Source organism: Myodes glareolus, chromosome 6 (genome assembly GCF_982192425.1).
Source record: "Myodes glareolus chromosome 6, mMyoGla1.1, whole genome shotgun sequence".
NCBI classification, from domain to species: Eukaryota; Metazoa; Chordata; class Mammalia; order Rodentia; family Cricetidae; genus Myodes; species Myodes glareolus.
Genome location: NC_142031.1, coordinates 28,914,705 through 28,933,203, shown reverse-complemented (window position 1 = coordinate 28,933,203; position 18,499 = coordinate 28,914,705). Strand labels below are relative to the sequence as shown.

Genomic DNA, 18,499 nt, shown 5'->3' with positions numbered 1-18,499 from the left:
ACCAGATAAATCCACTGTTCTTACTGGAAACCTCAGCACTCTCTACCAGACCTGCACAGATCCAGCAGGCAGAACAATCTATAAGGTATAACTGAACTCTTTAGTCCAATCAAAAGGATATAATCAGTATCTATAGAACATGTCATCTAAAAACAGACAAATGTATAGTATTTTGAAGCTCAAACGGAACACACGTAAAGGTTGGTCATGCTGTGTTCCTTAAAGAACTCCCTAGCTGTAGTGAGGGGCTGCGGGCAGGCCTGCTTTTCGCCTCACCCGGCTCCCGCACGGCTAGCTTAGTCCCAGAAATAACAACATACAAATTGTATTCATTTAAGCACTGCCTGGCCCTTTATCTCTAGAGAGTTAGTTACTGACTAACTCTCATATCTTGATATTAACCCATTTCTAATAATCTGTATCACACCATGAGGTGTGGCTTACCGGGAAAGATTCAGCATGTCTGACCTGGTGGCTGGCTCCATGGCTTCTGGCTCATTGCCCTCTTCCCAGCATTCTATTCTGTTTACTCCGCCTACCTAATTTTCTGTCCTATCAAAGGGCCAAGGCAGTCTCTTTATTGACCAATGAAACTAACACAATAGACAGATAACCCTCCTCCATCATCGTGCGGGAGCCGGGTGAGGCGAAAAGCAGGCCTGCCCGCAGCCCCTCACTACATATGGCGCCCAAACGTGGATAATTGAATCCACAGAAAGCCTGAGAAAGTTTGGGAAAGAATAGAGTAAAGCATGGTTTCTTGGTAGCAGCAATTTCTCGGGTCTGCTCTGCTTGCTAGAGGCAAGCAAGCACTCTCATCTAAGAGAGGCTTCCTGACTCAGCTTTAGCTGCAAAACTTTGCAGCTCTTTTAAGAGGTCCTGCCACGAAACACTTAAATGGTGTTGACGAAAAGCTGAACACATGCTTTTCGGTCTTCAGCCATAGCAGGAAAAAAGCTGCGCTGTTTTAAAATGCCGGCTTTCTGGGCTGTCCTGCCAGGTCAAACTCTGACTCTTTCAGGCAGGCAGTCTGACTGAGTGTGGTCTCTGAGCAGAATGCTGCAACTTGCTTGCTAGCAAGGACCTTGAAACGCCATAGAGTTGTGGCAGTGAACACAGCTCTGGCTGGTACCTCAGCCACGGGGCTGGAAAGCTAAGGAATGGGCTAATTCCAGCCATAAAAGCCACAGTTTTAGTCCTCTCCTTAAAGACTCATGTGGTCAGAAAAAGAGAGATTCAAAGATAAAGAAAACCTCTAAATGGTTTACAGTGTGTCAAAAATATATGCAGGCTAAAAGGCTAAAGTCATTAAAAATAAAAAAGAAAGAAAGGGAGATATAGGGTGTGGTGGTACACACCTTTAATCCCAATGCCTGGGAGACAGAGGCATATTGACCTCTGTGACTTCAAGGGACAGAGGTAGAGATTGACCTCTGTGACTTCAAAGTGTGGTAGCACACGCCTTTAATCCCAATGCCTGGGAGACAGAGACAGACAGATCTCTGTGACTTCAAGGACAGCCTGGTCTACAGAGTTATTCTAGGACAAAGATATACAGAGAACCTATCTCAAAAAGTAAAAGTAAAAATAAAAGAAATAGAGGTTGAAATAAAGCTGCATAAAGATGGAAAATAAACAGAGAATCTTGATACTGTATGCTATTATTCTCTCTTTGAATTGTTTGAATGCTGAGGAAGGAGCAACAGCTGCTAAAAGACTTTTGTTTATAAATGCTGCTGAACTAACCCAAGATAGGTATTTTGAAAATACCTTGGCTTCAAAATTGAAGTCAAAAGATATGTTACTTTGGAGAAGAGATTTTGCTTTTGTTTCTACAGAAAATGAGAGGTTGTGGATTCATTCTGAGTTAAGAAAAATCCAGTATGAACAAGGAAGGCCACCTGAGAAATCTCCGACAGGAACAGATGGCCCAGATGTCTGAATTCTACATCCAGAACAGATTCAAGACTGCTGCCTGAGATGATCAAGACTCACAGGATACTCCAGTCAGGACTTGATTATAACTCTAAATTTTCTTTAGGTCCCCATAAGATCATCAGCGCCCCCAACCAGCAGGAAGTAGCCTGAAATACTACGCCCACATTCCCAACAAATGGACTATGGGTATTTTCTTTTGTTTAAAAAAAAAAAAAGAGGGAAATGGTGTGGGAGAATTGTCTGTATTCTGTCAATCATGTATTTTAATAAAACGCTGATTGGCCAGGCAGGAAGTATAGGCGGGTCAACCAGACAGGAAGTAGAGGCGGAGTAATGAGAATAGGATAAGGCTAGGGAGGAGAGAGGTTCCTCTGCCACTCCTGCGCAGACCACCAGAGAAGCAACATGTAACCTGCCCAGCTGAAAAAGGTACCAAGCCATATGGCTAACATAGATCAGAATAATGGGTTAAGATAAGTCATAAGAACTAATAAGTAGCCTGACCTAATGAGCCAATCAGTTTATAATCTTATGGAGTCCTGTGTGTGATTTTCTTTGTTGCTTGCCGGCTGTTGGGGTACTGGGCTGGACAGAAACCCCAACAAGCCAGCTCATACTACACCTAGCAATTTCATACAAAAATCATCTAGTGTCTGCTCTCAGACCACAGTGAAATTAAACTAGAAACCAGTTCCAAAGAAAACTGGAAAAGCCAAGTATGATGGCACATGCCTTTCATCCAAACACTATGGAGGCAGATGCAGGTGGATTTCTGTGAATTCAAGGTCTACATAGAGAAAAAGCAAACAAAAGAAAACAAAGATAGCTGAAAAGGTCAACACACACACACACACACACACACACACACACACACACAAACAGAGAGAGAGAGAGAGAGAGAGAGAGAGAGAGATGAGAATGAAGCAAAGAGAAGGAAAACTCTCAAAAAGTTCAAAAATATTTTGAACTAAGAAAAAAATGAAAACACAACTTGAAATTTGTGGGATAGAGTAAAAAAAAACAGTGCTTAGAGGAAAATAGTACCAAATTCATATATTAGAAAAAATATATCTGATAGTCTAAGCTTTCCCTTTAGGAAACTAAAAATAAATGAGACCATAAAGTCCAAATAAGCAGAAGAGAAATAATAAGGATAGAGCAGAAATCAATGAAGTTGAAATTAGAAAAGTAAAATCTGGTTTTTTGAAGTGATCAATAAAATTGATAAACTCTAACCAGATTATGAAAAAGAGGAGAGAATGTAATATAAAATACTAACATCCAAAATGAAAATGAAGGCATTGCTATAGATTCTATCACCTTAAACGTATAATAAGGAGCACTCTGGGTAGCATTGTATCTACAGCCTGGGAAAGAAAAAATAAAACATTTTTCTTCAAATAACACACAAAAGAATTAGCAATGACAGCAGAACCCACCTGAAACCAATAAGCCACTAGGAAGGTTGCAATCTACAAAGTAAATATTACTGTACAAAAGTCTATCACTTTCCGATATACCACAGTGAACAAGTGATGCGTGAAATAAAACCACACCCACAGGACTGTCTGTCTTGGTTATATTCACAGCACTCAGAAGTATTGCATGCATTGTAGTAAGGACAGCCCCTCTGAGAAACAGTGCTGGGAAATTGGGATATACATGTGTAGAAGACTAAAGCAAATTCTTTTCTCTTGCCCTCTACAAAAAATAGACTCAAAAGACATCATAGACCTTTATGCAAGACCTAAAACAATAAGACTATAAGAGAAAAATTAAGGGGAAACACTTGAGGCATACACAATGATTTTCTGAATAGGATTCCAATAGCTCAAGCAATAATACAAATAATATATAAAGGGGCTGCATTAAATTTAAAAGCTTTGGCTCCACAAAAGAAACAATCAATCAGGGTAATGGTGGTGCTTCCATTTAATCCCAGCACTCAGGAAGCAGAGGCAGGGGGATCTCTGTGAGTTCAAGACCATCCTGGTCTGCAGAGCAAGTTCCAGGACAATCAGTGCTACACAGAGAAACCCTGTCTCAAAAAGAAAGAGAGGGGGGATGAGAGAAAGGGAGGCAGGGAGAGAATCAGCAGAGTGAAAACAAAATCAGAGAAAATCCTTTCTAGTCATTTATCAGACAGTTAATGGATGTTCACACTATATAAAGAACTTGAGCTGGAAAGATGGCTCAGTAGTTAAGAGCCTTGGCTACTCTTCCAGAGGACTGGGTATTTGTTCCCAGCACCTTCATTGGTGAGGGAGAATTGTCTGTATTCTGTCAATCATGTTTTAAATAAATGCTGATTGGCCAGGCAGGAAGTATAGGCAGGTCAACCAGACAGAAAGTAGAGGTGGGGCGATGAGAACAGGAGAATGTTGGAAAGGAGGAAGCCCATTCCCCCATTTCTTCCCAGACCACCAAGAAGCAATATGTAATCTGCTCAGCTGTGAAAGGTACTGAGCCATGTGGCTAGCATAGATAAGAACAATGGGTTAATATAAGCTACAAGAGCTAATAAGAACACTGAGCTAATGGGCCAATCAGTTTATAACCTAATGTAGAGTCTATGTGATTTTCTTTGGGGCTTGCCAGCTGTGGGGAACTGGGCAGGGCAGATACCCAAACAAGCAAGCCCCATCATGTTACACTTTGTGGTGGCTCATAAGTATCTGTAACTCTAGTTCTCAGTGTTACTGTAAAACGAAAACTACTCTACAACAGTAAAGCATTCTGAAATAGTACTAGCAATTGTGCTTTGACCTATATCCCTCTTGGCTAATTAAAAACATCTACATAAAAAAATAATTGTGTATACAATTATCTTCCAGAGTCTCAAAATCCAAGGCAAAACTGATTATTAAAAACATTCATTTCTATGGCATAAAAAGATCCTAATTATACACAAATGCCTTAATACTTCTTCATGCCCAACATACTGGTCAAGGGTTAAGTACATTTTAGAATCAAATGAAATCGTTTCTCTGGATCCATGCTGAAAAAACAGGGAATCAATCTGTGTTGACTGAGTTTTCTGCCATTCTGTTGTTGGGTTTCTGGTTTTCTGTCCTGCCCAGTTCCTGCAATCATTAAGTCCCAAAGAAATCACACAGAGGTCTATATTAGTTATAAGCTGATTGGCCCATTAGCTCAGGCTTCTTATTAACTCTTATAACTTATATTAGCCCATTATTCTTGTCTATGTTAGCCATGTGGCTTGGTACCTTATTCAGCTAGGTAGTCACATCTTGCTTCTTCTGTGACTGGGTCAGGACTGCAGACTAAGACTTCCTTCTTCCCAGAATTCTCCTGTTCTCATTAACCTGCCTCTACTTCCTGTCTGGTTGTCCCACCTCCACTTCCTGCCTGGCTACTGGCCAATCAGCATTTATTTAAAATATAATTGACAGACTATAGACCATTGTCCCACACCACATCTGAGAATGGAAACTCCACTGGGAGATGAGCTCTCTAAAATGTAGTACTTCTGTAGTGTGAGAACCTCAGTACCCTGTTCCTCTGCTTTCCTCTGAAAGAAAATACTTTGAGCAGATGAAATGCTACCAGTGTTTAATGTTTTTTACCCAGGATGAATAAGAGAAAGACCAGAGCGCATGGCTTCTCTCTGGTCACTGTCTGGACACCGTCTAGAAACTATCTGGGATTACTGGAAAGGATTTCTGATGACTGCCTGTTTCATTGGAATCTGTCACATGAAACTTTATTTGTAACATTCTTAACCTGCCGACTAAGATCAAGTGAAGTTTTATTTCTAAATTATTTTTAAATCTCTCTCTTTGTACTAAACACAATAGCTACTACTAGAGACTTTAAATGTTGTCTTCCAGAATAGATTGTATGTTTCTCACTCTAGATATCAAGAAAAGCAAACATATTCATTATCTTCATGAATTTCGCTTTAGATTACTGTCCTGACTTCTCAGCCTGGAAAAGAAGTGATCAGACAACTGGAGGAAGGGTTGAAGGATATAAACCTACTTTGTGTCAGAAGGCTGCAAGTGGTTGAGATCCCAAAAGACATCCAAGAGCATAGAGACTCACCATCTCCCGTTGAAGAATCCAGCAATGATGGTAAGAATTGGGCTTTTGCTGTTTCTCATGCTGGTCTTGACCTCACACTCTTCCTGCCTCAAAAATGTTTATTTGGGGCTGTAGAGATAGCTCAGTGCTTAAGATTACTTGCTCTTATGGAGGATTCCGGTTTAGTTCCCAGCACCCACATGGTGGCTTGCAATTGTCTGTAACTCCACTTATGGGGATCCCATGCCCTCTCTGGCTTTAGTGGGTGCTGGGTATGCACATGGTACATGGATGTACATGTAAGTAAAATGCCCTACACACACAAAAAAAAAAAACATAAACCAATCATTTTTAAAGGGAAAAAGTAGGGTGTAATGACCCATACCTGTAATTGAAACTTTTGGGAGATAGAGACAGATAGGATTAGAAGTCCATACTTCATAGAGGCCAGCTTAGGCTACCTGTGATGAGAGAGAGAGCGGGGGGGGAGGGAGAGGGAGGGAGAGGGAGACCCAAATTTTCAGATTTTTATGACATAAAGCACTTAGAACAGTGCCTGGCACAGATAAATGCCGTGTGCTGATATTAATGGTAGGTTAGGAGAAGTCTTTGTAGTGCTTTTTAATATTCCTGTTACTGATAAAATTTCAAGCCCTAGTCATTTGTTGTTTTACTAAAAAGAATATATGGCCATCAAAAATACTTTTCAACTTAGAAGCCTCTCCTAACCCAATTACAGTACTTTTATTTTTGTACATTGTCCCTCAGTTGTCCCCTGTCACATTTATGTTATATAGGTGGAATTTGTCTAATTTTTTATTTTCATCTAACATAATATAAAACTTTTGCATAGTTCTCATGCTCCTTCTTTTCTGCTTTTTGTCTATTTTTGTTCCTCTTTCACTCTTAAAAGAAAATGAGAAAGTGTTTACCCAACAAGTAGATACAAACTCTTACAGGGAAACCAGTATGCTGTCTTTACCCTATTTTCTCTCTTTACATGTGAACCAGCCCTGTATCGACAGCAAATTCCTAATGATTTTAATCAACTTAGGCTCTAGGAAATTCTGCTAATTCTAGCACCCAAGATTGGCCTCATAGAAGAGCCAGAAATCATGAGAGCAATGCTGCTATCTTCTTTCAGGATTTTTTTTGTGTGTTATTTTATTTTTTATTTGTTATTAGTATTATGTTTACACACATGTATGTACATGAGGGTACATGCTTGTTGAAGTTAGAGTTCATTTTTAGCTTTCCACCTGGTTTTGAAGGAAGGTGCCCCTGGTTTCTGCTGTTCTGTGTACTGCAGGATAACTTGTGTATGAGCTTCCAGATGTTTCTCCTGTGGCTGCCTCCTGGGATGCTAGGATTACAGGTACATGCCACATCTTTTGGTATGTTCTAGGGATTAAACTCAGCTTGTTGGGTTTGTGTAGCAAGTGCTTTTTACCCCTTGAGCTAGTTCACCCTGGAAGTAAAGTTTTTTTTTTTTTTTAATTTTTTTCTTCTTGTTTTTCTATTTGCTGCGGTGCTGGGGATCAAACTCAGTACCCTTACACCAAGGCAAGCATTCTACCACTGGGCTAGATCTCTTGCTCCTTAAAAATAAATTTTGGGGGTTGGAAAGAGAACTCAGCAGTTAGGAATGCATGATGCTTGTAGTGGTGTGAATGAAAATGGCCCCCGGAGGTTCATGCACTTGCAAGCTTAATCGCCCGTGATGAATTGTTTGGATAGGATTAGGAGGTGTGGCCTTTTTGGAGGAGGTGAGTCACTAGAAGTAAGCTTTGAAGTTTCAAAAGCCAATGCCAAGTCTAGTGTCTGTCTGTCTCTTTCTCTCTCCCTCCCTCCCTCCCTCTCCCTCCTTTTCTCTCTCCCTTCCCCCTCCTTCTCCCTCTTTCTCTCTCTCCTTCCCTCCTTCTCTCCCTCTCTTTCTCTCTCCCCTTCCCTCCCTCCTTTTCCTCCCTCCCTTCCTTCTTCTCTCTCTCTGCCTGATGCCTGTACATCAGCATATAAAGTTCTCAGCTATGCTCCAGTGCCACGCCTGTCTGCTTCTCACCATAATGATCATGGACTAACCCCCCGAAACTGTAGCAAGCCCCCAATTAAATGTTTTCTTTGATAAGAGTTGCCTTGGTTATGGTCTCTCTTCAATAGAACAGTAACTAAGATAATGTTCTTCAAGAGAACCCAGGTTTCCTATCATTCGCTAAGAGTAGTTTACAACCACCTTTACTACAGCTCAAGAGGATCCAAGGCCCTCTTCTTGCTTCCTCAGGAACCCATATACATATGGCACATGTTCACACACACACACACACACACACACACACACACGTATTTTTTTCAAAAAAGAAAGAAATCTCAACAGGGATATATATTATAGTACTTCTTGGGAATGCCTAAAGCTTCATTAGTGTTCCTTAAAGAAGTCAGAACTGGTACATGATGGTAGATAAAACACTCGATATCATAGAATTCAGTTTCCCCCAAACTGACCTGCTAATGTGATTCCAGTCAAAATCCTATCAGAGCATTTTTGCTGATTTTGTTTGGACTTGGTTTGGTTTTTTGTTCTTTGAAACAGGGTCTCGCTATGTAGTTCTGACTGGCATGAACTTGTGGCAATCCTCCTGCTTCAACCTCCTGAATGTTAGGATTACAAGTATGTACTGCCATGTCCAGCTTCATTTTGTTTATTTTGTTTTGCTTTGCTTATTTTGTTTCTCCAAAGCCTAGGTTCCACATTACCTAGGCTGCTCTGGAAGATAAGAGTCTCCTGTTCCCATCTCAGAAATGCTGAGATCGCAGCTGTGTGCCACCACACCCAGCTCACCTTTTTTTGTTGCGGTTGCTAATCTGATGAACTAATCCTATGGGAAGTGTGTGTGCTCAAGTGCTCGTGTGCATGCATGGATGTGTGTTAAAACTGAGGATGTGTCTTGTCAGGTGTAAAGATCATTCGTAAAGTTGTTCAATAAGACAGCTTTGGGGCTTGTCACACAGCCTAACCCTAGATCCTTTGCCTCATGCATGATGCTCTGGGTATTACACCCACCACTACAAAAGATAACAGATAGCATCGTACTGACACAGGAACAGATGATCTATTCTGTCTGGAGTGGATTGCTGGGCCCAGAAGTAGAAAGTCACATGAAAACCTGATATGTGGTGTAGCTGCCATGAAAAGCAAGGAAAAGAGATTAATGCAGTTACTCAATCATTCTAGAGCTATCAGCATGCCTTACAGGAAAAGGGGAAATTGGATCTCTACATTACAAAATGTATAGCATTTTAAATGCTAAAAAACCTAACTAGGAAAGGTGAAACTTTTGGAAGAAAATGTGTAAGGAAAGAATTTTCTGATGGTGGGTGAAGAAAAGAAGAAAGTTCTTCCCAAATGAGACCCAAAGTCTGCTGACGAAAGGACATTGAAATAGTGTCACTATATTAAAAGTCAGAATTTCTGTTTGTCAGAAGATGCCATGAAAATGTAGTGAGAACGAATCAGAGGTACAGCTTTGCCTCCTATAACCACTAAAATGCCGCTGTGTGGAATACAGAACTTGAGACATCTTCACAAAGCATAGCATCACAGTGAATGAACCGTAGCTATGTAGAACAATATGAGGCAAGGGTGGGGGGAGTAATACTTCTGTACAAAGCTCAGGAAAATTAAAACAACAAGATATCACTTAAAGTAGTAAAGTACTTTTTAAAGGGGAAAGAGTGATAAGGAAACTCAACGTGGCAAGGCCTCCTCCGAAGATCAGAGAACAGCACACAGACGTTATCAGTGCTAGTAATGCTAGTCTACATCTCAAATTAAACAAGAGAATTTGTGACTGTCCGATTATCATTGAGCATTTATATGAGCTTATATATGAGCACTTATATGAGCTTATATATATGAGCACACATAGTATGTCTTCATTTGCATATAATAAATTTTATAATAGCCTTATAAAGAATGGGTAAGCAATAAATATGCCAAAACTAAAAAGGCCACAGTGATCAATATCCTTTGGCATCTAGACAGCATCTGTCCAGGTTGACAACCATCTGCACTGATTGGGTATATAAGTCTTGAACCAGTTAGAAATCAACTTAACGAGGCTGCCAACGGGCCTACATTTCTCAGCCGTGTACACAAGGGTATCAGGTTCCTTTGCTAAGTGCTCACAAGCCATCTGTTTAAAATTTCCTACTAGAGTTTACCAGGGATCAATGTCAAGCTCCCTTGGAAAGGTAGTCTAGCCATATGTGTTCTCAGGAAACACCAAATGTTAACAATCCAAACAAAGAAGATAGAGATTCATTACTTCTTAGAAGATTCCAGAAAGACCTAGGTAGGGGACTGGGCATCCCCTCTGTACTGTGAGCAGTTGTCAGACTCCAGCGTCTTAGAGAACGGGCCAGAATGAGCAGCTGCTTGATGAGTTTGGTTTTGATAACTGCATTAAAGTCATTTTCCTGTGGCATTAAGACTAAATTAGAGGCTCTGCTGTGTTTGCTACCTAAAGATTTTTAACACAGACAGACATTTGTTTCATTAAGAGAAGCCATGGTCTAAGAGAAATAGCAACCTCCCTTTTGTAATTTAAAGTAGTAGGAATTTAGCCAGATATCTGAAGTTATTTCAAAATTGAAATTTTAAAAGTTTGACCTTGCCAGTTTGAGGAATAATCTACACACCGGAAGTTACAGCCGCTCAGCACATACAGCTCAACGAGTTTTCATAGTAGTGTACACCTACAAACCATCACCTCAGACAAGACACAGACACTTCCCTCATGCTCAAAAGGCCCCTCCTGCCTCACTGCACTCAGTCCCATCGATTTCATTTAATGTAAGTAGAGTCATACAATAGATACTTCTGTATCTAACCTTTTTCATTAAGATATTGAGATTTCTCCACATTGTTTAATCAATTAATTTGTTTTTATTGTTGAGTAGTAATATTTTACATAAATATTATGTTTTAACTATTCATGTGTCAATGGACATTTTGATTTCCAGTTTTTACCCATGAATAAAGCTGGTATAAATATCTATGTACAGGTCTTTCTGTGTATGTATGTTTCATTTCTCCTAGGTTCTTCTCATTCATCTTTTCTCACACATATACTTTCAAGCCATTTGTGTGTTTGCATTTAAGGTACATTTGAGCCAGTAATGGTGGCGAATGCCTCAGACCAGCACTCAGTAGCAGAACCATGTGGATCTCTGAGTTTGAGGCCAGCCTAATCTACAGAGTGACCTCCAGGACAGCCAGGGCTACATAAAGAGACTCTGTCTCAAAAAAACAAACAAAAATAAATATGTAATATAAATAATAAAATAAGATAATAGTTAATTAGGATAAATTAGGTATACTTCTTACATAAAACATATCTTTATATTCATTCTGATAACTTCTAAGTTTTATTTGTAATATATACTCCATTAATAATTACCATAAGTATTGATATGGTTGGTTTTAGGTCTACAGTTGTATTTTTTGTTTGCTTGTTAGCTCTATTTTTGTGGCCTTTTTTCCTCCTGCTTTCCTGCCTTCGAGGGGTTTGCCTTAAATGTTTTTTAAATTGGGGGCTAGAGAGATGGCTGAGCAGTTAAAAGCTTTTGCGCTCTTCCAAAGGACCCAGGTTGAGTTCCCTGTGGCCATATCAGGCTGTAACTCCCTCCAGGGAATACAACTCCTTCTGGCCTCCAAAGGCACCTGAATACACATAGTACACAGAGAGAGAGACACACGCATATACATAAATTTTTTTTTAATGTAGCTGGATGTGGTGGTGCATGCCTTTAATCCCAGCACTCAGGAGGCAAAGGGAGGTGGATCTCTGTGAGTTCAAAGCCAACATGATTTATATGTGGACTCCAGGTCAGCTAGGGCTACATAATGAGACTCTGCTCCCCAAAACAAAAATCAAAACAGAAAAAGCATTTTAATTCTATTTTATCTATTATAATTTAGAGATTCATCTTCAAATTCACATTTGAATTCATAAAAATAATTCACGTTATTTTTTGTGGCTTCTCTGGAGGGGTTACATTGTATATCTTTTGTCTTTTTACAATTTAATTCTCACTCTAATCTAACTCTAATTAGAGTTAACATAATACCGGAGGGCTTAAAATCTATTTTTAAACATTTTATAGCCTACTTAAAATTAATATAACATTCTTTCATGTAAAATACAGAAACTTCACAATTATATAAGTCCATTTATCCTGCTGCAAACATATAATCTATCTTTTACTTGTTTGCTTGTTTGTTTGTTTGTTTGAAATAGGGTCTCCTAGAGCCCAGACTGGCCTTGAACTCAATATACAGCTGAGAATAACCTTGAACTCCTAACTTTTGTCTCTACCTCTCAAATTCTGAGTCCTAGGGTTACATATACACTATTGTTTATGTTGTAGTTAACATATGTGTTGAGTGCTCACAGAGGCCATAAAAGGCTATCAGGTCTCCTGGGACTGGAGAGGCAGATGGTTGTGAGCTGACATGTGTGTGCTGGGAATTGCTCTTAACTGCTGAGCTGTCTCTCTCCAGCCCCTAGTCTTAAATCCTGGATCCTCCATGTTTACCCATCTATTTTTGCCACATTTGAAGCTCCTCATTCATTACTAGATGTATATCTAAGTTTCCCTTCCCTTGAAGAGTCTTGGTATTTCTTATAGCATGGTTCTGGTAGTAACGATTCTCCTCATTGTCTTTAAAATGTCTCTTCCACCTTCATTCTTGAAGCGTATTTGTCTCATACATACAATTATAGATTGCCTGGGCTGTTTCAGTAATTTAAAGATATTTCACTGTCTTCTGGCCTCCTCTGGTTTCTATCTAAAAGTGACAGCCCTTAAATCATTGTTGGCTATCTGGAAAGGATCACTTTTCTGGCTGCTTTCATGAAATTCGTCTTTATGTTTGTATTCAGCAACTTGATAATACCCTAACTAAGCATAGATTTCTCCTCATTTATCTTGTCTAGAGTTCACTAATCCTCTTGAATCATTTTTTTTCAAGATCTGATCATTTATTTGTTACTCTTAAAAACTTATTTTGGGGGCTGGAGAGATGGCTCAGTGGTTAAGAGCATTGCCTGCTCTTCCAAAGGTTCTGAGATCAATTCCTGCAACCATATGGTAGCTCACAATCATCTGTAATGAGGTCTGGTGCCCTCTTCTGGCCTGCAGACATACACACAGACAGAATATTGTATTCATAATAAATAAGTAAATTTAAAAAATAAAAACTTATCTTTGACTAGATTCAAAAATAGAAGCTCTCAGTAAGGACAGCCTACATCTTTTCGCGTTCTGTTCTTGGCATTTTCCTTTGGCTCCCTTCATTCTCTTGGACAAAAGCTTAGCATATTCTGCAGCCTCCTCTTTGCTTATCTTAATGTATTAGCATCTGTGTTGCAGGACGAGTGAAGTGACAAGACTCTGAACCCTGGGTACTTTGGTTCCGGGCTTGCCTTCTTTGTTTAGGGACTTTCTGACAACTTATTGGCAGACATCATTCTCTTTAGAGAGATTGAGCAACTTCAAGATTCTGCTTTCCTTTTTAGACTGCAACTGCTGAGATACAGTAGTATCAGTCGGTCTAGGAATATCCTTCTCTCCCTTTTTTTTACAATGATTAGATTGAGAACTCAGATTGGCCTCCACCGCACAAAACAGACTTGTGCTTCCTCTCTCCAGCTCTCCGTAGTCCATAGCAAGAATGCCTCGCACTCACTCATCAGCAGGTGCGCTCTGCCATGGGCTCAAGATGCCTTGCTTTATGGGAAAATTTTGCTTTCCACTCCCACCACTGACTCGGACCACATAGCCCTTCCACTCTTCACCAGAGCATCGGCAGCGACTTCTGTGGTCCCCGTGCTTCTCATAGAAAGCCCGAATCATCATTCATCATTCACTTTGCTGTGTTTCTCACTCAGTGTGTTTTTGATGCTGCTGAGTGGGAAGGAAATATACAGCTTCATCCTGACACAGCTGACCACTTAGGAGGCTCCAGAAAAAAAAGGGCCGAGTCGATATGCATTATTTTCTATTTTAAGACAGGGTCTCACTGTGTAGCCTTGACTGGCCTAGAACTCAATTTGTTGACCAGACTGGCCCCAAACTCACAGAGACCCATCTGCCTCTGCCTCCCAAGTGCTGAAGTTAAAGGTGTGCACCACCGCGCCTCACCAGACCAATTCACTTAAATCTGTAGCCTAAGCTGAAAAGTTTTCTACCATTATTTCTTCATATATTTTTGTGCTATAGCCCTTGTCTTCTTCTAAGACTCCAGTTACCCATATGTTAAAGTGGCGTGTGCCTCTCATCTGATTTCATAGTGCTGGAAACAGAACTCAAGACTTTGTGCACACTAAGCAAGCCCTCTGTCGGCTGTCTGTGTCCCCGCCCCTGTTTATTTATTTGTTCACTTTTCTTTCTCTGGGTCGCTAAAGCATCTGTCTTCAAGTCGCTCACTTCTTCCTCTTTCATTCTTTTGTCCTGCTTTTAAGCCCATGTGAATATTTTTGTTTGATATTGTATTTTTTTAAGTCCAAAAATTCCATTTGCTTGTATTTTATAGTTTCTGTTTCTCTACTGGCGTTTCTTACGTCTTTATTCGTTTTTGTGAACATAGAATGATTTTAATTATGCTAGTACGAAGTCCTTATCTGTAGATGCAGCATCTTTATCATGTTAAGGTTTGCGTCTGTGATCTACGTTTTCCATTGAGACTGAGTCATGGTTTTCTTTCTCTGTATGCCAAAATATTTTTATTTTATTTTGTGAATGCTATGATACAGAGATTTTAGGTTCTATTGTGCTGTTTTGGAGTGGTTTTTGATCATTTTCTCAGACAATTAACTTTGTTAGCCTCAGACTGCCACGCATTGGTCCTGCAGTGAGCAAACACTCAAATTCCCAGTCCCATTCTTTTCATATTTGTTTTGCCCATTGTTGTTATTTGAGACAGGGTCTCTCATTAGGTAACTCTGGCAGTTGTGGGACTCACAGTGTAGACTAGACTGGGCTTGAACTCACAGAGATCTGCCTGCCTCTGCCTCTGGAGTGCTGGGATTAAAGGTGTGCGCCACCATGCCTGGCCTTAGTCCCATTCTTTAAGCCTAAACTCTAAACTGTGTTCCATTTGCCTCATATGTGTAGGGCAAGGGCAGATAGGGCCTTGGACTGTGCTTAAGCCCATCACCATTCGGTGCTCTCTGGCTCACTCTTTAGTGGCCATTCTCCTCACTTTTCGGAGAACCTAGCACACCTGTTTTCTTCCACAAGGTTTGGACTGGGCAATGGCTAAAGGATAAAGAGCTTGCTATGCAAGCGTGAGGACCAGAGTTTGACCTCCAGGGTTTATATTAAAGGGTCAGACACTGCAACACCTCCTGTAATTCCAGAACTGGTGGCTAACTGGCCAGGTCGTCTAGCCAAAACAGTGAGCTCCATGTTCAGAGAGAAACTCTATCTCAGAAATAAGGTGGAGAACCATAGAGGAAGACGTTGAAATTGACCTCTGGCCTCCACACATGCAAGCATGGGGTCACATACCTGAGCACATGTATATACACTCCCACACACAGGAATAAAAGAATAAATGTTTTTAATTAAAATCTAAGCCGGTGAGTTGTCTTAGGGAGTAAAGGTACTTATGCCAAAGACCTGAGCTCCATACCTTAGTCCAATCTCCAGAGGAGAACCGACTCTTGCCATCAGACGACCACATGCACACCATCACACACCTACACCGTGCACACACACCAATAAATAAATAGGCAGATAAATGAATAAATAAATGTAATTTTAAATTAATATTGTTGACATGATTGAAAAAAGGCACTATGACATCAAAAAACAACTGAAAAACTAGGGGAAAGTACTGGGCTTTATAACACAGGGGAACCAATATCTAATACAGTGCCTCAACTCCTTTAGAGGGGAATTTGTAAATATCTTTGAAAGTTTTGTATGTGCTTGCTTTTGAGTCCCCAGTTCCTCTTTCATGAATGCAGTGTCCTGAAAATCCTCTCCCAGTGATGCAAATGTGCACAGAATCACAGTCATGCAGTCTAGGTGTGTGTGTGTGCACATGCTTTGGGATTTACTTCGTTTCAGAGACCTTTCCAACTCTTTATTACTCCGCTTAACTCATATGCAAGCCCGATGACCCAAGTCCAATCCCTGGATTTCACAGTGCAATCAGAGCACTGACTCCCTAAAGTGCTCTGACGTCCACACTCGTGTCCTGGGGCACGTGCAGCTGTGTGTGCCTGTCTGCACACACAAATAATGATAATTAATACATGAAATGTTAAATTCAAGGGAGGAATGCTTTGCTGTGGTTGCTGGGGCCATGCCATCAACTGAATGTCTTCCTAGACCTGTCTTCATCCACTCCTCTCTATCCTGTCTGACCACAGTGCCCATAAAACCACTACTTCCCAGTCAGCTTTAAATCTTTGAATATCAGTTTACAATAAATACTTTTAAGTTGTATAACAAGTAAATTAATGTCTGCAGGGGTAGTAAAATACTTTTGGTTTTGAAACAGACTCTCTTTATGGGTCCGACTGCCCTAGTACTTGGTTCCTACCCCACAGACAAATTCACAGCAGCCCTGCCTCAGTCTCCCTAATGCTGCAATCATGGACATGTGCCACCATGGAAGATTTTTAAATTTCTTCTAAGACTAGTGTTTACCAAGCCAAATAATACTTTATCTAACTGTTTTTATGTTTTATTGATATGGGATGATATGCATGTGGAAGTCAGGGCACCGTCTTGGGTGTCACCCTCCTTTGAGACAGATTCTCCCGTGGCTCTAGGGTTTACCAACTAGACTAAACTGCTGTCCAGTGAACACCAGCTGCCCTCCTGCCTCTGCCTCCCCAGTGCTTGAACTGCAGACGCACGCTGCCACACCCCAACATTTGTACATAGAATCTAGAGATTAAACTCAGATCCTCATGCTTGTGAGGTGAGACTTTACCAACTGAGCCCTCTCTGGTTCCAAATAATACTTTAGGCTTCGTCGTATCTCAATAACCACCAAGCAACCTCTTTTACATAGGGGCTTGACTTTTTTAATAAAATGAAAACAGGACCATTGAGAACTATAGGTAAAATATTTTTTCTTCCAATTTGGATCATATACTTCATTGAAATTTTCAGCACACATGAAAAAAGAAAAAGAAATGGCAAGGCTTTTAGTGTCTAAAATAGTCGCATCTTTGTAGACTTCTGAGAGGCAGCATTGTAATCTTTATGCCCAGGAGCTGCATGGTGCTTTAAAGTCTGCCGTGCTTCCTGGTGTCTGGGGTCTTTCCTTTCTGCTCAGCGGGTGCTCAGCCTGGGCATCATTATCACTTCCAGCTCACAGCACCAGTTACTTTACTATTGCTGTGGTGGAACACCATGACCAAGGCAACTTAGAGAAGGAAGAGTTGTTTTGGCTTATGGTTGCAGAAAGGACAGAGTTCAAAATGGTGGGGACAGTCTGGCAGCAGGCACAGCAGCAGGCACCAAGCAAGGCAGCAGGCACAGCAGCAGACATGGCAGCAGGCACCAGGCATGGCAGCAGGCGGCAGACACCAGGCATGGCAGCAGGCGGCAGGCACCAGGCACCAGGCAGCAGACACCAGGCACGGCAGCAGCCGCAGGAGAGCTCACATCTTCAAACACAAACACAAAGCAAGGAAGACAAAGTGGCAGTCGAGCCAGGCCTTAAGCTCTTCAGGCCCACTCCCAGTCACACACTTCCTCCAGCAATGCCACATTTCCTAATCCTCCACAAATAATGCCACTAACTGAGGACCAGGTATTCAAATGCACACACACACCTCAAATAAACAAATATGTTTTTAAAGAGAGAGCTTCCGGGACTAGCAATATGGTTTACTGGTTAAAAGTGTGCCAAACCCTTGCCTAGGACGGGATTCAATTCCCAGGACCCACATCAAGGGACTCATAACTGCACATAATTCCAGACTCGGGGACCTAATGCCTCTGGCCTCCACAGGCATGGTCATTTACAAGAACATATCCCCATGTATACGAGTAATAAGAATAATAAATCTTGACTGGTACCTTAAGGCTTACAGAGACATTCTGAGAATCTGGTAAAAGTTAAGTGCCTGCCCTCTTCCCCTACCCAACCCAAACGCACCTTTACACATACAGATGACACCGCATGCAATTTCAGAGGGCTCTCACACAGGATTCCCAAGGGCAGGCCACAGCAGGGCAGTTGGTAGAACAGGGCTGATCTCTAGGCTTTTGAGGGAGTGGGTATGAGCTGTTTGGGAGTTCCATTTCGCTGCAACCACCTAAGGACTTAGACATTTTATGTCAAGAAGAACCCAGTCATCTAATACACATGTAGAGAAGCCCATAAGAAACACACTTCGGAGAGCTGGAGAGAAGGCTCAGCAGTTAAGGGTGCAGTCCTCGCTCTTCCAGAGGTCAGGGTTTGCTTCTCAGCACCCACCTGCCAGCTCAT

The 18,499-nt window shown here is 41.0% G+C and overlaps 1 protein-coding gene across 2 annotated transcripts in view; it reads left to right on the top strand.

Moving 5' to 3' along the window:
* M1ap (meiosis 1 associated protein) overlaps nucleotides 1-18,499 on the top strand; it is an 89,599-nt gene that overhangs the window by 34,856 nt on the left and 36,244 nt on the right. For both annotated transcript variants that reach the window (XM_087907116.1, XM_087907115.1), the window contains exon 4: nucleotides 5,865-6,033. In XM_087907116.1, the coding sequence (XP_087763242.1) occupies nucleotides 5,865-6,033 (169 nt within the window). The remainder of the gene's footprint in view (nucleotides 1-5,864; nucleotides 6,034-18,499) is intronic.